Source organism: Brachyhypopomus gauderio, chromosome 12, assembly GCF_052324685.1.
Source record: "Brachyhypopomus gauderio isolate BG-103 chromosome 12, BGAUD_0.2, whole genome shotgun sequence".
Lineage (NCBI taxonomy): Eukaryota > Metazoa > Chordata > Actinopteri > Gymnotiformes > Hypopomidae > Brachyhypopomus > Brachyhypopomus gauderio.
In genome coordinates this window covers 1,999,929-2,019,091 of record NC_135222.1, presented here as the reverse complement: position 1 = coordinate 2,019,091, position 19,163 = coordinate 1,999,929, and the positions used below count along the sequence as shown (strand labels likewise).

Below are 19,163 nucleotides of genomic sequence, written 5' to 3'. Positions count from 1 at the left end.
TCGTGGTATTCAGCAGGGACAGAAGACAGGTCAACGATCTCGACCGGCTTTTCCGCAGAAGAAGCAGGGAGGCTCTTACGACATGTATTTTTGCACATAGCACCCCAAGACCCGATACTGCGCGAGAGCCAGTCTATGTCAGGGTTGTGTCGTTGCAGCCATGGAAACCCTAGTATGAGCGGCATGTGAGGGGCGCTGATGACATATAGGGTGACTAACTCAACGTGCTCCCCGACGTGCATCTCCAGCGGTATGGTTTGGCGGTCGATACCGCCGGAGATAAGGGCGCGGCCGTCCACCGCGGCGACAGCGAGGGGTTTTTCAAGGCGAACCAGAGGGATTTGTAATTCCTGCGCTAAAGAGCTGTCGATAAAATTTGCCGCGGCACCAGAATCAACAAAAGCCATAAGGCGCTTTTCCTGTGATTTATGCCACGACAGCGAAACGTGGATGGATAAACCGGTTGTGGGAGGACTTGTGTTACGACCCGCCAGAGCCTTCCCGTCTACTGGTGGGTCGTGTCTTTTCCCTGCAGCTCGGGGCATTTGGTACGTTGGTGTCCCCCGCCCCCGCAATACAGACACTGCCCCTCCTGTAAACGCGCCTGTCTTTCCTGCCGTGACAGGCGTGTATGACCGAGCTGCATGGGTTGCGGTTCACTACTGGGATTATTGGTTTCACCGGACTGCACAACGTCAGGCATGCGGGGTGTTTCGCGATGGAAATGCTTTTTGGTGTTTTTGCGCTCGCGCTGGCGGTTATCGAGCCGTACCGTCAGGCTGATCAGCGTTTCTAGATCAGACGGAGGGTCGCGGAGAGCTAGTTCGTCCTTCAACTCCTCCGTTAGCCCTTCCAAAAACACGGACATGAGAGAGTCCGAACCCCAACCACTTTCGGCTGCCAACGTGCGAAACTCTATGGAGTACTCTGCTACAGACCGCTTTCCCTGCTTGAGACGCAGAAGCCGCTGACCGACAACCCCGCCCGACGAGGGATGGTAGAAGGCTCCTTTCATGGCCCGGGAGAAGCTATCGTAAGTAGCACAAACTTCGTTCTGTTTTTCCCATACGGGGGTTGCTCAAGCCAGGGCTTTGTCTGTAAGTAAGGCTATCACGTATGCTATTTTTGCGCGCTCGGTAGGGAAGCGTAGAGGTTGCTGTTCGAATACAAGCGAACACTGTAGTAGAAAACCCCTACACCCTTCGGGATCCCCTGAATAGCGAGCCGGGGCGGGGAGAGTAGGCTCAAAGTGCCGCGGGGCTGCTGCGGGTTCGGCTGGGCTCGCGGGAGGCGGATCCCGATGAGCGGGAGACGGGTTACTTAAAGCCCGAATGGCAGTGGTCACGTTGTTGAGCTGATCCATGATCTGGCGAAGGACCTGGTCATGGCTGCCCAACAACTGACCCTGCTGGGAGAGGGCTGCCCTTAGTTCTGCTGCTTCGTTAGAAGCGGCTGGTTCCATGTCACAGGCTGATTCGTTCTGTAACGTCGGTGGTAGGGACGCACACACCGCGTTAGAGAGAGCGAGAGAAAGGTGGAACCAAGTGCCACAAAAAATAACAGAACTAAAAGGAGCGCCTGAATAATCGCGGACTGCTCAACGCGTAAAAAGAAATAAGGCAAAAACAAGGACGTCAGGGGAAGTAGCTGACTAATAGCAAAAAGGCTACTCAAACAAAAAACCCTTCCCATACAAACAGCAACAGGATAGGAAGATAAACAGGTGGGGAAAACTTGAGGAAGGTCAGTAAGCGATGCAGGAGAGGACTCGAAAAAGACAGAGAAAACAGACAGGAGAGATAGGTGACGGGACACCTACAGAGGCCAACGCTGCAATAGAGAAAGACAAGAGAGGCTGAGAGCGTAACGGCATAACCACAACGAATCAGCAATGATCCGTCTCCACTGGCTTCCTTAAGAAGCCATGGCAACAGGTGAGACGGATCATTGCTGATTGCGTTGCCGGAGTCTAGGACTGGCTCGGGTGCCCCTTGTGGATGTAGATGGCACGGCATCCGAGCCAGCCCTGACAGAAACACTGGATTTATGTCAACGAAGTAACATTGATACAACTCGAAAATTAAAGAGGCCAAGACAGACAACAAAGGTGCTTCAGGATACTGTCATTCACTCCACCTTAGGACAGCATGTAGCTCCAGATAGTAAACACACTTTTTGTGTCTCTGTGTACTATCCAGTTATGGATAACATGATTGGAGAAATAGGAAGAAGATTTTCTAACACAAATTGTAATATTATGCAGGGTGTACAGGCACTAAATCCATCAAGTCCAACTTTTTTGAGAGAGGAGGCTGTTCTGTTATTGGCTGAAGCTTATCATTCAAATATTGAGGATCTCAAACATGAGTTACATCAGACAAGGAGAGTACTAGACAGAAAAAAGGGGGACAAGGAGAGTCCTACAACTCTAATGGAGTTTACTCAGTTTTTGGACCCATACCAGGATGTTTTTTATGAGTTGTTCAGGTTGTGTAAAATAGCAGTTGTTTTACCTGTGAGCAGTGCATCATGTGAACGAAGCTTTTCATCTCTTAGGCTCATAAAGACTTATTTGCGGTCTACTATGACAGAAAAGAGACTATCGAGTTTGGCTGTACTCAGCATTGAATCAAAACGCACAAAAGCATTAGACCTAGATAAATTTGTGAAGCGTTTTGCTGAGCAACATGCAAATCGCCGCATTCAGCTCTTATAGTGTTGTTGTTATTGTACTTGTTCTGATGTTTTTTTGTTTTAATGTCTCTTCTTTTGTATATAAATCTGTTCAAGCTATCAAGGGACAATTGGGGAGAATGTGTGTTCTGAGTAAACAATAAAAGCGATGTTCAGTACCTTGTTTGAGTGTAATGACCCTTTTATTTCCAATGTATTTATGCACACCTTACTACATAGATACATAGATTTCCTTGGGTACGTTTTTTATTTACATAGTTTCTTGTACAAATGCTGCCTACAATGCTGCCACTTTGACATAGTCAAAAACTGTTTGCTTTTTCTCTCGTACATACTATTTCTTATTAAACTGTGATAACTGATTAAATTCAGTATGTATACATCTGCCATATGTTGCCACCCCTCAAAAATCCCTGCCACCCTCTCGCCACCCCATAAATATTTTTCTAGATCCGCCCCTGGTTGTAGAGCATATTTCCTGTCCTTGATGCTATGATATGTTTCCCTCCACTTTTTGCGTTGTCTGCACTTTCCTCTATCACTTAAGTTATTAATTCGTTTCTTCCTGCCTGATTCTAGGTCTTCCCTGTATTTTTCTCTTTCCTTCCCTAAATATCTTTCTCTCCTCTCTGGGTCAGCATCACGTCGAGCACGATAGCGTCGCTGCTTTTCTGCAGCACTTAGTGGTGGATTGGCACCCTGTAAGTATGGCATCCATATTGTGAAACTGAACCTTAACTAATTTCATGTAAAACCTTTAAAAAGGCAAAATAGTATTACATAATGTATGTAATATTCACAATAATAAATCAATAAACCAGAGGCCTCTACTCACTCCTGTTACAGGCACTCAGTCCTGTTACTCTTTAAATGAGTAACAGGACTGAAAGTAACAGGACTGAGTTTTTAGCATAGAATTAGCAAAAACATGAAATATAGCTACATCGTGGCTATAGTAATAGCATGAGGACAGTAAGCACATTCTAGTGATTTTCCCAAAATGTGTATTTTAAAAATAAACAAATTACATCTAAGAATTAATTTAGGTAACATGACATCACATTAAGATTGATCTCCTCAGTCATTGTCATAATATGATCAAATATACAAAAAAAGACATGGAGAAAACTTACTTTTGGTCTTCCCATGACCTTCAAAAGATCCAACTGATGCAATTTCCTGTTGAACATGTGATGTGTGGAACTTTCCAAATTTTTCAGATGGGGTAATGTGATATGGTAACAGGACTGAGTGAAAACCTAGGGACACAACTACAATGTGTATTTTAACTTAAATATTCAGGATTTCTTATGAAAAAAATATTTTTAAAGTATAGATGGGATATGGAGTCATACAACAATGCAAAAAAAAAAAAAATCTCTGTAGAATTTTAATAATGATATTCCATGGTAAAGTGTATAGAGAGTGGGGACATCTAACAAATGGTCTTTTTTCAGTGTTCTAGGTTGTTTTTATTAATGTTTTTAATTATATACCTTAAATTTGCCATTATGCCAATGTACAAGTCATTATGAATTATAATAAAATGTATTTTACAGTTATTGTTTGTGCCCATTTATACATGTAATTGCCTGGGGACGGAAATGGCACCGATTCGGCGGAATATACCATATTATGATACAGTTCTGTTTTCTCTGCTCTCTGGTGAATATCAGGATCATGGTCCAGCTTTTCAGGAGTTTATAGATTGGTGTGATCGTTCATACTTAGTGCTGAATGTCTCGAAAACCAAGGAGATGATTATTGATTTTTCCAAGTTGCCACCTGTGAATTCTGACACCTATATAAACGGACGAGCAGTAGAGAAAGTTAGCACTTACAAATACTTGGGGACAATTCTTGCTGATAAATTAAAATTCGAAGACAACACAGACTATTTTTAAAAAAGGTCAGCAACGTATGTATTTTCTTAGGAAGCTAAAGTCTCTTTCTATTGATACATCTGTGTTCTTTACATTTTATTGTTCATTTATTGAGAGTGTTGTTTCATTTTCTTTTATCTGTTGGTTTCAGTCTCTGAGCTTAAAAAATAGAAAACGGTTGCAGTATTTAATATCTACGTTCAAAAATTGTCGGACTTAGATCTTTGAGTGCATTGCACAAACAGTTAACATTGAAGAAAGGACGGTCTATTATTAATGATCCTTCGCATGTTGTTTATTATGAGTTTGAACTTTTGCCTCATGGCCATATGTATCGTTGTCGTAGATGTCCGACTGTTCGACGGAGATTGACCTTTCCTGAAGCCATTAGACTACTAAATGAACATTGATATTATTGGATACTAGACTCATTGCTTGTGATTGGTATTCATATTTGTTTATGTTTGTCTGTCGTCTTGTGATGTTGTGCCCAATATTAATTGCCCCCTTGTGGATAAATAAAGTTGATTGATTGATTCATTCATTCATACTGATTGTACATGTTGACTCAATTGGAATTGTATCGCGTGACTCCATGTTCTTACAACCTCATTCCCCCGTGTGATGACATGATTTGCCGATCACATGTGCTGGCGCCCCGTGGTGTCTTGAGCACTAGTCACCACATTCTGAGGGTAGACACAACTTCATAGAGACTTCTTTTTATTAGGCATTAGGAATGTTTATTCAACCCTGTTTATAGTTACTGGTTACCAGAGTTACTGGATAGGGCCTTAGGAGCTTGTACATCCCACAGACATCCACTATCTGTTGTAGGTTATTTGATAGGGCCTTATGAGTTGTTCTTAATGTTATTTTCATATGTTCTTTCATAAGGCCTGGGGAGTTTGTACTGAGGTTCTTGGAAACATTGGTAATTAATTGGAGCATCGAATCATGCTCTACCAAATAGCTCAATTTCACACCTACAGCGAGTTCAGAATGCTGCTGCCAGGATCCTGACACGCAGGAGAAATAGGGATCATATTACACCTGAACTCCACTGCAGTGGTTACCTGTCAGCTTTAGAATTTATTTTAAGGTTCTGGTGATGGATTTTAAATGTCCTCATTGTAACACTGAGGACGAGGCAAGCGTGTTGGCACACACACACGTTTATTCACACACGAAAAGTCCAGCGCAGATAGCGCACAGCAACTCTTGCGTTGAACACGAAACATAGACATTGGCATTTGACAAAGACAAACACGGGACGTTGCGCGAACGCACATTAAATAGATGAACTACATAAGCCCCAAGTGATCATGAGATGAGCCACAGGTGAGACAGATGAACACGCTCATATACAACCACACCCACGGATATACATACACGTACATAACCAGATGTAGATTACATTAACACACGCCCAAAAGGAGGGGTCTGGAGCTGTTCCTTGACACTCATGGCTTTGCTGCTCTTTACCTTACTGAAATGATTGTTAGATATGTTCCAGTTAGGTCTGTCTGATCTTCAAACAGCAATCTACTTGTGAATCCTAAAACCCGGTTAAAGATAAAAAAATAATAATAAAAAAGGAGCACTTGTATAGCACCTTTCCCGATACCCAAGAATGCTTTACATACAAATAGTAGAAACATAAATAATAATAATAATAATAATAAGGAAACAAACAACAAAAGGCAAAGAAATCCCATCAAATGGACCTAAATTGGAAAAATTGGGTGGAAATGTTGAGCGAATAAATGAGTTTTTAATTGAACCCTGAATGTATTGAGAGATGATGAGAGACACAGAGAGAGGGGAAGAGATTACCAGAGTATCGGGGCAGCTAAACTGAAAGACCAACCAGCCATAATGTTTAACTTAAATCTGGGAACAACCAGGAGACCAGTGTCCGATGACCATAGCCTATGTGTGGGGATATAGCGGTGTAGGAGGTTGGCCAGATATAAGGGTGCCAAGCTGGAGAGTGCTTTAAAAGTGAGTACTAAGATTTTATTCTGGACACGGAGGTTAATAGAGAGCCAGTGTAGACATTCTAAAACAGGATTTATATGTTTGTATTTCTGAGCGAATGTAAATGTGATTCAAATGACAAAACGGAACAGAGCTCCAAGATTACGTGCAACAGAGAACAAATTCAAAGGAATATCAGCAACAGTTAGGGATGTGTTGTAGAGAAAAAGGACCACAGATTTAGAGCTAATTGTCACGGTGACAGCTCCGGACCCTTCCCTGTGGGCGTGTCTTTGCTTGTGTCTCAAGCAAAGACAGTCAACTCAAGTCAAGTCTCGAGTCAAGACAGGCAACCATCAAGTCAAGTCCCAAGTCTGAAACTTGGAATTTCAAGTCCTTTCGAGTCTTTTTTTTTACAGGCACCAACGTTTTACGAATGCTACGCTGATGCGTTTCTTTACTCGTTTTGTTGGTGTCCGCCAGCCAAAAGATGACAGATCATTTACATTTTATCTTCTCTTAATTACATAAATGTACTTAAACAAGAATGTTTCGTTACATCATTTTACATGAAAATAGCAAGCTTCATCGTAAGCAAGATGCTGTCATTACGAATGGTTATTCTAAACATTTGGATAAAATGTTTAAATATAGACTAATAAAAGGTTAGGGTTATTTTTTCATTGTTTTCTGTTATTGTGGGGTCACGGTGTAGGCTACTATTGTTACCTGGAGATTCAGTGGGGTCACATATTCTGATGGCTGCCGTCAGAATTGGTGGCCCCAGTTAAAAAGGCTCACCTGTACATCCCATTCATGATTTCTTTGTTGGCTGCAATGGTGAGGGGATGGTAAATCTTGTTTAAGTACATTTATGTAATTAAGAGATGATAAAATGTAAATATAAACATCTGTCATATTTTGGCTCGTGGACACCAACAAAACGAGTAAAGAAAGTGCATCAGCGTAGTTTACGTAGCTTTCGTAAAGCGTTTGTGCCTCTGAACAGAAACTGTGAAATAGCGCCCCCTGTGGTCACAAAACTCGACGGTCACAGAATCTGGTGTAACACCGGTCTGCGTCAGAAGGACGGAAATGAAATTAATGGGGTGCACTTTCTAAATATTAATATGCGTTTTAAAATTTAGATTTGGGGTTAAAAAAAATCAAGTCTTTGCAAGTAAACAGGTTCAAGTCCAATTCAAGTCCCAAGTTATTGGTGTAAAAGTCCAAGTCAAGTCTAAGTCTGAATATTTTTTCAAGTCAAGTCAAAAGTCTTAATATTAATGACTCGAGTCTGACTCGAGTCCAAGTCATGTGACTCGAGTACCCACCTCTGGTTAATAGTCAAGATTGAAGCAACATAAAAAAAAAATTGACATGAAAATTTAATTGTCAGACACTGTATTCAAAGTCCAGAGAACAGAGCAGTGGTGATGTTTGGGTCACATTATCCCAGGTCATGTCATGAGCCATGAGAGTTTTTAGAATTTCACTTACAGTGGAAAAAGACATCAAACTTAACAATAGGACTTTTTGCAAATGTCTAACTTACTTTTACTTACTTTACTTACGTTCACTAGTTTTGTGCATCTTGCATATGCTCATGAACCTGACATGTCAATGTAAATGTACAGATGTAAATGTCAGTACAGGTACAATAACAGTGGGGTTGAATTTAGGTGTTCAAAGCCTGCTGCATTTTTTATTTAATGCTATCCATATCATCCATATCCATATCATGTCCATATCATCTCCATTGGCCATATTCATGTACAAAATGTATTTGACAAATAGTGATAGTATCTATTTCCAATTACATTTATATACATTCCATAGTATAGTCTTAAATATACAGTTAAAATGAAGGGTTTAGGTATGCCAACACATAAAATGTTTATATTCTTCTAGTTTTTAACACTGTTGGCATTTGCTCGTGCAGGTTCATGACAGACACCAGGGATGGTTTTCCAGGACCACACTTTAGTACATATACTTTGCACTTCTTATAAAGGCTTGCTTGGATTGTCATTACTAGCCTACTCCAAGATATGATAAAAATACCATAAACAAAACTCCCTCAAAAACCAAATGTTTATCTCAATATATTATTTTAAAACAACACAATAAACTTTTCAAATGTACTTTTCATGTGGACATTATTCTCAACATGACATGAGACCAGGTGATCCTGACCTTAAAATCATTGATTTGTGTAAGTTGCTTAACATACATCATGACCATCTCTATTGGGATTCATGAGTTAATAATTCATTTGAAAACAACTCTTTACTCATCAAAACTGATGATATAAAAAGGCACCCTCTCTGAGGATCCACCACTGGATAACCAGCCATGAGAGCTGTTGTGCTTGCCTTGACTGTGGCCCTTGTGGGTAAGTTATGATCAGATAATGGTTTAATTTCCTCAGAAACACTCATTGGAATCTGTAATCGAGTTGCAAATCTTTGCAAAATGGTTATTTATCTATTTTTTTCTTACTTCATTTAGCAAGTCAACAGATTAACCTAGGTAAGTGTTTTTTTTTTTATAAAAATGAGGTTATTCTCATTGTAGACACACTCAGACATTATTATTTAAGGTATTTCAAAGATGAAATGTATTTCATAAGTTCCAGACTTTGTTGCCGGTAAGACCTTTGTGTACAACTATGAGGGTCGGATCTTGGGTGGTGTGCCTCAGGAGGGCCTGGCCAAGGCTGGTGTGAAAATCAGCAGCAAAGTTCTCATCAGTTCTACAGCTCAGAACATATGTGTCCTGAAGGTAAAATAATTTGTCATTGCATGAAATAGGAACTGTGGCTATGTCATCAACACATGCATGGCTAGTTTATGCTTTTAAGAAACTCTAACAAAGATTTGGGATCCTTTTGTGTTCAGCTCTTGGAACCCAAGCTCTTTGAGTACTCTGGTGTCTGGCCTGAGGATTCTTTCACTCCTGCCACTAAACTCACCTCAGCACTGAAGAGTCAGCTTGTAACTCCCATCAAATTTGAGTACTCTAATGGTGTGGTTGGAAAAGTATTTGCCCCTGCTGGAGTTTCCTCTACTGTTCTGAACCTGCACAGAGGTATCCTCAACATCTTTCAGCTCAACCTGAAGAAGACCCAGCACGTCTATGAACTGCACGAGGTACGAGAACACATTTCTTTTAATATCTCTTGATGTTTCAGTCATATTCTGATCTACCATCTCAGCTTAAATAATTTCATTTTCCAAGGATGGAACCCAGGGTGTCTGCAAGACCCATTATATGATCAGAGAAGATGGAAGAACCAATCACATTGCTGTGACCAAGTCCAAAGACCTGACCGATTGCCATGAAAGGGTGATCAAGGATATCGGTTTGGCCTATCTTGAGACATGTGTTGAATGCCAGCAGGTGAGATCAAACATTATCAATGAGTTCAGTATTTTTAAGTGAGCATTAAAACTGGTAAAGTGTACACCTTCTAGAACTCATTCTGTTCTCATCACAGAGACTTAAGAGTCAAACTGGAACTGCAACCTACACGTACGACATGAAGTTCATTGATGCTCAACCTGTGGTCTCTGAGGCTAGAGTTGAAGAGGTCCATGAGTTTTCAGCATTCAATACACTGAATGGAGCAGCACAAATGAGAGCCAAGTATGATCTATCGTCTCGTATTTTCCATCCTGTCACTACATTGATAAAATATTGTATGAAAAATCTGAAAAGTAATTTTTCACACCAGCCAAACGTTGAACTTACTGGAGGTGCAGAACAAGCCCACCGCTCCTAGCAATGACCAGTATTCAGCCCGTGGAAACCTACGGTATGAGTTTGGCACTGAGATTCTTCAAACCCCTATTCAGCTTCTGAAGATCAACAATGTACAGGCTCAGGTATCATTGCTCATGTACATTAACATGCATGAATATGTTTTCATGAATCTTTCTGAAAGAAACATCTTGTTCTTTTACAAGTGTAATTTTATTATGCCATCAAAACTTCAGCCATTTCCGTTACTTTCAGATTGTGGAGGTCTTGAAACATCTGGTTGAAAACAATGTAAATAAAGTCCATGACGATGCTCCTCTGAAGTATGTTCAGCTTGTGCAACTCCTGCGTTTTGCAACTATGGATGATATTGAGGCAATTTGGGCTCAGTACAAGACCAAGCATGATTACAGGTAAAATTCCTTAGAACATTTCAATGAAATACAGTGCAGTGTGATTTGTGCTTTTCTAAAACTCTTCTTCTGGTAGACGATGGATTCTGGATACGATACCTGTTATTGGTACACCAGTAGCTTTGAGATTCATCAATCACAAGTTCCAAGCTGATGAGCTAACCAAGCCAGAACTCATCCAGGGCCTTCTGTTCACATTGCACATGGTCAAGGCTAATCCTGACACTCTCCGCATGACTGCTGTGAGTAGATACTTTTATCCTTATGGTAAATGAAGTTCAGCTGACACTTATAAATGCTAAAAAACCTTCTGACTTTCTGCTATGTTGGACAGAGTCTGGCTTTGGACCCGAAAATCAAATCGATTGCAATGCTGCGTGAGTTGATCATGCTGGGCTATGGTTCCATGATTGCCAGATACTGTGCTGAAGTTCCTTCATGTCCTGCTGATCTCCTGAAGGTAAAACGTCTGATTTATGTGCATAAATCATCTCCTTTAGATTCAATTACTTTTCTTAATAGGTATCAAATGGTATCAAATATAACAATGTGGACAAATGTAATTTGGAAACATGATCCGAGATCAAGAGAGGAAACAATTATACTGTTCAGTGTGATGAACATTTTCATTTCAATGTTCATTAATTCTAATGGACGTGGTCTAAAAACAAACACATTTAATCTCTGAATTTTTCTCCTCAGCCGATCCATGACATTGTTGCTGAGGCTACTTCCAGAGCTGATATGCATGAACTCACCCTGGCACTGAAGGTTCTGGGCAATGCAGGCCACCCATCTAGCATTAAGCCCATCATGAAACTCCTCCCAGGATTTGGATCTGCAGCTGCAAACTTACCCATGAAGGTGAAAGATAATGCCATCTTGGCCCTTAGGAGAATTGCCAAGACAGAACCAAACATGGTAAGCATCCTATGATGATTGATCATAATATGCATTTTAGCACATTTTCAACCTGGAGCTCAGTCTAATTGCTCTGTTTTAGGTCCAGACGGTGGCACTTCAACTGTATATGGATAAGACTCTTCATCCTGAACTGCGTATGGTTGCCTGTATTCTGCTCTTTGATACCAAGCCTTCAGTAGCTCTTATGTCCACTATTGCTGATGCCTTGGATAAGGAACCCAGCATGCAAGTCACCAGCTTTACTTACTCTCACATGAAGTCTCTGACCAGAAGCATGGCCCCTGATTTCGTCAATGTGTAAGAATGTCTCACTTTTCAAATTATAACTTATATTGTTGAACTTTAAACTGCAACCCAGAAATGACTACTGTGAATCTTACAGGGCTGCTGCAGCTAATGTTGCCATCAGAATCTTAAGTCCCAGACTGGACAGACTGAGCTTCCGTTTCAGCAGAGCCTTCCGTGCTGACGTTTATTTGTGTAAGTGTTAAAGAACTTTGCTATTTTTCCAAAGACGGTAAATTACAGTAAAATAAGTAAATGATTTTATCGCTGAGGAATAAATGTTTATTTTACCTTCAAAGCTCCTGTTATGCTTGGTGCTGCTGCTAGCGCTTTCATAATCAATGATGGTGCCAACATCGTGCCCAGAGCTGTTGTGGCAAAATCACGTGCCTACCTGGCTGGAGCTGCTTCTGATGTTCTTGAGGTAGGACGCGCACTGTTTGAGGGTGTCAGTGCACTCATTTAAATGGTGAGATTTTTATTCTACAACTGGAATGACCACTTATTCTTTCATCCAGGTTGGTGTGAGAACAGAGGGACTCCAGCAAGTTGTGACGAAAATCCAAGCTGGTAATGAGAACACTGACTGGATGACCAAGATAAAGCACATCATGAAGGCAAGAAGACAACATTAACATTGAATTCAATTAATTTCAATAGATTAATCTGTATCTACTTCATCACATATTTACTTACTCTGTTATTCCTCTCCAAATTGAAGGACTGGAGAAATTTGTTGCCAACAAATCAGCCACTGGCTTCCATGTACGTCAAACTCCTCGGACAAGAAATTGCTTTTGGCCAAATTGACAAACACCTAATTGAAAGTGTCATGGAACAAGCAGCACAGGTATTTAATTATGCAATTATTTTATTTAAAAAGTAATGATTATTTACGTGCTAAAACTAATCTGTCATTCGCTCTGTGGAGGTTGCTACAGGGAAACGTGAATACCTGAGGGAGATTGTTAGGGCACTTCAGATTGGGATTGATGTCCAGTACTCCAAGCCCATGATGCCAGCTGAGGTGCGTCGCATCCTTCCCACTGCTGTTGGTCTGCCGATGGAGTTCAGTCATTACACTGCTGCTGTTGCTGCAGCATCTATCAATGGTAGGGCTTCACTTCAACATCACATCCTGGCTTGAACAATGCACGTTATTAGTTCTGTTTGATTAAAGGTGTTCCTTGATATCTTTTAGTTCAGGCAACCATCACACCTCATTTACATAAGCAAACAGAGCCCATCACTCTTGACCACTTGAGGAAGACTAATATTCAGCTGCATGCTGAGGCCAGACCAAGGTACAGTACCACAGACACCTTTCAACTGACTCAGAATACAAGCCAGTAAAACACCATCAAAATGTTCCCATTGTTTTTCTTTCAGTATTGTCATGCAGACATTTGCTGTAATTGGAGTGAACACTGCCTTCATTCAGGCTGCTGCAATAGCCAAAGGAAAGATCCATATAAATGTGCCAGGAAAACTTAGTGTAAAAGCTGACCTTCCAAAGAATAATTTCAAGGTGGAGCTTGTACCTGTTGAATGTCCTGATCATGTTGCAACCATTAGGTAATGGAAAAATGTCTTTATTGTATTTCTATTCTAAAAAACATAAAGCATTTAATAAAACTGTTAATATACGTAATAGGATCCATTTAGATCTTGCATATCGTCAGCTTTAATTTGTCACTGTAACCTGCTCCAACAGCTTTGAGACTGTGGCTGTAGCCAGGAACGTTGAGGACCTCCCTAGTCAGAGGGTTGTGTCTCTGGCACCTCCAGCGCCCTCTGATGCTCAGCCCACTTGGATCCCTACTTCGTTTCAAAAGACAGTGTGTGGTGTCATCCCCAAAATTCGCACGAAGGCATGCCTAGACATTTCCTTCCGCAACGCTGGCTTTATTCACAACGATCTTATTTACTACATTGTTGGACACCACACAGTTCGCATTTCAGTAATGCGAGGTAATTTCTCAGGATAAATCTTGAATAAGATCTGTTGTGATATTTTACCTATAGGAATAAAAATATGGCAAACTTACTCTCATGTTCACTTTAGCTGATGGCCCTGCCCTTGAAAGACTGGAGCTTGAGGTCCAACTTGGTCCTGAGGCAGCTGAAAAGCTGAGTAAAGGAATTAGCCTTGATCAAGGTGAAGGCTCAGAAGAACGTAACATCCTGTTGAGGTTGAGGGAAATGCTGAAGGCTGGACTGAAGAACATCGGGTCAAGCTCATCGAGCTCCTCTTCCTCAATCAGCAGCAATCAGAGTCCCAGCAATTCCAGCAGTTCCAGCAGTTCTAAGAGATCCAGAAGTTCCAGTAGTTCCAGTAGTTCATCCAGTGCTCGCACATCTGAGGTAAGTTTAGAGTGAATCACTGATTTCAGGATGTATGTGGTCTTCCAGTGCTTATTTTTATTTCTGACCTACAGAAACAATCTTATGAGTCATTCATTATTTTTTCTTAGGCCACTTCTACACGTGGAAGCTTCCAGCAATTCCATAAGAACAAGGTTTTCAAACATAAAAATATTTAAAGAAGATTTAATAATAGTGTCTAAACCGACAAATGTATTAAATAATGAGTTTTCTGCTTTTGTGGCAGTATTTGGCCTTAGAGGAAGTGGCAGGCACCAGCAGCTCCAGTTTTGAGAAACAGGTACCACAAAGTCTCATGTTGTGATTTTAAATATGACCAACACAAGGCAAAATTTTAGGTCCATGAGCACCACTTTAAGTGCTAAAGAGTCTCTTTACACTTGTAGGCTAAATTACTTGGAGATTCTGTTCCACCTGCCTTTGCCATCATTGCTCGTGCTGTTAGAACTGACCGTGCACTGGGATATCAGCTTGCTGCTTACTTGGACAAGTCCACTTCAAGAGTCCAGATTGTGTTTTCCTCAACTGCGCAAAATGACAAATGGAAGATCTGTGCTGATGGTGTTCTGCCAAGCAAGCATAAAATCGCTGTAAGTTTGGTTTTCTGTAGCAGTTTTCAAGACAAGACACCAACTTTTGCAAATGTACATGTATTGAACTTAAATTGAGCATGACTCTTTCCTAATAGGCCAAGCTTGCGTGGGGTGTAGATTGCCAGGAATATTCTGTACATGCCAAAATTGAGACCGGCCTGCATGAGTCAAAACTTGCTGCCCGTTTGAAGTTGAAATGGGAAAGACTCCCAGAAATCCTGAACATTCTCAGCATCTACAACAGGAGGTACATTAATGAAGATCAAAACAACAAATGTCTTTCACTGTGATAAACTAAATCACACTTACATTTTTCTTTGCTTTCCTCTTTGTTTTTCCTACATTAGGGCATCAGACTACATTACAGTGGTAGCTCCTTTGGTTGGAATTTCTGTTGACACAACCAATAACAAGAACAGACAGATTGTCTTGATCGTCTCTATTTCAGATCAGGACTCTGTAAACATTATTTTCAGGTGTCCAAAGGTGAGAAACATTCTCTTCATGGCATAGCACAATGTGATATTTCAATACTTTCATGTATTTATTATTTTAAATGCTGTTCATTCTTAATTGTAGATGACACTGTCAAGGAAAAATGTGCCTCTTCCGATTTGCCTGTCCCATGAATATGATCAACATGCTGCACTATAAGATAGACATCTTGTATCTATCTTAGGTATGTGTGCCATTATTGCAAAATTGCTCAAAAAGGCCTATTTCATTAGAATGTAACAAAGTAAATCATCATGTAAAATAAATATACAGCATCCCAAAAGAAACCTATGTCTCTTGTGTATTTTCTGTTTTTTTTTTTTTGTTAAATATTTGCTTTAAAAATATTGTACTGATCTATGCTCATAGCCTTCAATATTTTCTTCACTCAAACTCAGATCAGGACTACACCACTATGAGTTATAGAAGACCACCAGTAGATTTCAATTATACTATGATTATGCCTCAAGTACCAGTTTAATAGGTAAAAAGGGAATAAACTGCAATACCTCACATGCCATATTACCACAAACAATTATTACATCACTTTATAAAAGGGCACACAAAAGGACCAGAGTACTCCGGTTTCCTCCCACAGTCCAAAGACATGCGTGTTAGGTTGATTGATCATGCTAAATTGCCCGTAGGTGTGAGTGTGTGCGTGTGTGTTGGCCATGCGGTGGACTGGCAACCTGCCCATGGTGTACCCTGCCTTTGCCCGGAGATGCTGGGATTGGCTCCAGCCCCCCCGTGACCCCAACTAGCGGGATTAAGCAGTTTGAATAATGATGATGATGATGAATAAGGAAACAAACAACAAAAGGCAAAGAAATCCCATCAAATGGACCTAAATTGGAAAAATTGGGTGGAAATGTTGAGCGAATAAATGAGTTTTTAATTGAACCCTGAATGTATTGAGAGATGATGAGAGACACAGAGAGAGGGGAAGAGATTACCAGAGTATCGGGGCAGCTAAACTGAAAGTCCAACCAGCCATAATGTTTAACTTAAATCTGGGAACAACCAGGAGACCAGTGTCCGATGACCATATATATATAACCTTTATTTTGACTCGAAGGTACATTGAGGGTGACCCTCATTTTCAATGTAGCCGAGCATGTGATACAGGGATTGACATAAGTATACAAATAGTACATCAAATTTAATCAATTAATTAATATGTAAAAAAATTTTTAACTCAGAAGTACATTGAGGTAACCCTCATGTACTCATTTAAAACATTCACAGGCTTTCTGATGGTGATCAGTAACTAAAAGTTTTAAATGGTTTAGTGTTCCCAGCGCGCTGAGCTTCAACGTTTCCTGTAGTGAATTCCAGCTCGCTGGTGCACTGTAGCTAAAAGCAGATTTTCCTAGTTCACTAAAAACTCTCGGTACCTGACAGGTGATTCAGTCACTGGAGTGAGTCTGATAATTATTGTTATTTATGGAAATCAGAGAAGATATATAAGCTGGCAAATGGCCAGACAATGATTTAAAAATAAAAATTAGCCAATGTGAATCTCTTTGTGCAGCTAGAGAGGACCAACCAACTCTATCATATAGTCTGCAGTGGTGAGTATTATACGGGTCACCAGTAATAAACCTCAGAGCAGAATGATAGAGTGAATCTAGGGTTTTAAGAGCGCTGGCGGACGCTTTTCTATAAATTACATCACCATAATCCAGGACTGACAGTATGGTTGCCTCCACTATTCTTTTCCTAGCGTGCATGGGCAGACATGATTTATTTCTGTAAAGGAATCCAAGCTTTTGTCTGCATTTAATGGAGAGTTTGTTAATATGGGATTTAAAAGAAAGTTTTTCATCCAGCCAGATGCTGAGGTATTTATATTCACTGACTTGATCAATACTGGATCCTGTCAGGGAAGAAATAGTTTTAAAATTTAAAATCTTATTTGAAAATCTGGAAAACAGCATAAACTTAGTTTTATTAGCATTTAAAATCAACTTGAGTTTAAAAAGAGCAATCTGTAAGGTGTTAAAAGAATGTTGAAGTTTTTCTAGTGCAGCATTTGCAGAATCTGCTGAGCAGTATAAGATTGAATCATCTGCATAAAGGTGTAATTTGCAGTCTAAGGTAGAGGCGGCAAGATCATTGATAAAAATATTAAATAATACTGGGCCCAAAATTGAGCCCTGTGGGACACCTTTTGTTATCGACTGTAGGTCTGATTTTTGGTTACCGAGAGACACACATTGCTTCCTGCCAGAAAGGTAATCCTGGGCCCACAGGGCTGCATCATTACTAAAACCAATCTTGTGTAAGGAAGCTATTAGTAAATCATGATCTACAGTATCAAAGGCTTTAGTGAGATCAATAAAAATAGCAGCACAGTACTTTTTTCTGTCTAAGGCCAAGTAAAGATCATTTAAAACCAGCGTAGTTGCAGAGATGGTGCTGTGTTTTTCTCTGAAGCCGGATTGATAGCTGGACAGGACAGAATTTTCATATAAATAAGTCTTGAGCTGGTTATTCACTAGGGATTCTAAAATTTTAGCTAAACAAGACAGTTTTGAGATTGGTCTGTAATTATTAAGATCTGTCACATCACCACCTTTGTGCAGAGGAACAACGTGTGCTGTTTTCCAGATACTGGGAATTCTGCAAGATAAAAAAGAGAGATGAAAAATATATGTAATATGCTCTAAAATAACTGGGGTTGCCAGACGCAGTAGGTAGGGGTCCAGACCGTCCTCACCTATTGTTTTTTGGGAATTAATAGAAGAAAGAGCTTTAGCTATTACGTATGGGGAGCAGGTCTGGAGAGTGAAGATATGGTGATTCTGGGAAGCAATAGTAGTGATAGTAGGCTGATCTACAGGCAGGTTTATGTCAATGTTTCTAAAAGTCTGACCAGCTACAGCAAAGTACATTAAAAGCTTGACACAGTTCTTGCTGGTCAGAGATCATGTTATTGTTAACTAGAATTTTAGTTGGATTTTGTTTGGAGTGAAATGCTTGAGTGAATTAACTGCTTTCCAGAAATCCAGTGGGTTTGTGGAGATAGATATTTGGCTGATAAAATACTCTGATTTGGCTTTTCTGATTTCAAAAGTGCATTTGTTTCTCAGTTTCCTAAAAGTAAGCCATTTTTCACTTTCTCCTGTGCGTCTGGCAATCGACCAGGCTTTGTTTCTTGACTGTAGCAGTGAGGAAATTTCACCTGTAAACCAGGGACTAGATCTATCTCTTATTCGCAGTTTTTTGTAGGGTGCATAGCCTATGTGGGGACCATAGCCTATGTGTGGGGATATAGCGGTGTAGGAGGTTGGCCAGATATAAGGGTGCCAAGCTGGAGAGTGCTTTAAAAGTGAGTACTAAGATTTTATTCTAGACATGGAGGTTTATAGAGAGCCAGTGTAGACATTCTAAAACAGGATTTATATGTTTGTATTTCTGAGCGAGTGTAAATGTGATTCAAATGACAAAACGGATCAAACAGAGCTCCAAGATTACGTGCAACAGAGAACAAATTGTCACGTAGGGCTACGCCCCCTCTCCTCGCTGTCACTCAAATGTCTCTGTTCCTCGTGTTTCTGTTATTCCTTGCCCGCTAGCCTCGCCTAGCTCGTCTGTTGCCCTGGGTTCCCCTGTCTGCCACGCCTCGTCATCATCGTCCTCACCTGTGTCTTGTTAGTTCCGTGTTCATATAATCCCTGTATTTCCCCAGTCTGGTCATCTGTGGTTTTGTGCTTTGTTTATTCCTGTTCGCTGTCCTGGGGGGT

General features: G+C 40.5%; 1 protein-coding gene across 1 annotated transcript; it reads left to right on the top strand.

The window, feature by feature from the left end:
• Positions 1-8,885: 8,885 nt before the first annotated feature.
• Positions 8,886-15,695, top strand: LOC143528573 (vitellogenin-like). Its single transcript, XM_077024331.1, has 27 exons — positions 8,886-8,952; positions 9,069-9,089; positions 9,190-9,341; positions 9,458-9,709; positions 9,798-9,959; positions 10,057-10,205; positions 10,294-10,444; positions 10,575-10,732; positions 10,809-10,974; positions 11,067-11,192; positions 11,435-11,653; positions 11,736-11,953; positions 12,039-12,136; positions 12,241-12,365; positions 12,460-12,558; positions 12,663-12,791; positions 12,873-13,053; positions 13,143-13,245; positions 13,331-13,516; positions 13,656-13,912; positions 14,007-14,305; positions 14,416-14,460; positions 14,553-14,606; positions 14,713-14,916; positions 15,015-15,166; positions 15,267-15,405; positions 15,499-15,695. Exons 1-27 carry the CDS (start codon positions 8,913-8,915, stop codon positions 15,571-15,573), a joined length of 3,960 nt encoding a protein of 1,319 aa, XP_076880446.1. The 5' UTR covers positions 8,886-8,912; the 3' UTR covers positions 15,574-15,695.
• Positions 15,696-19,163: the final 3,468 nt, after the last annotated feature.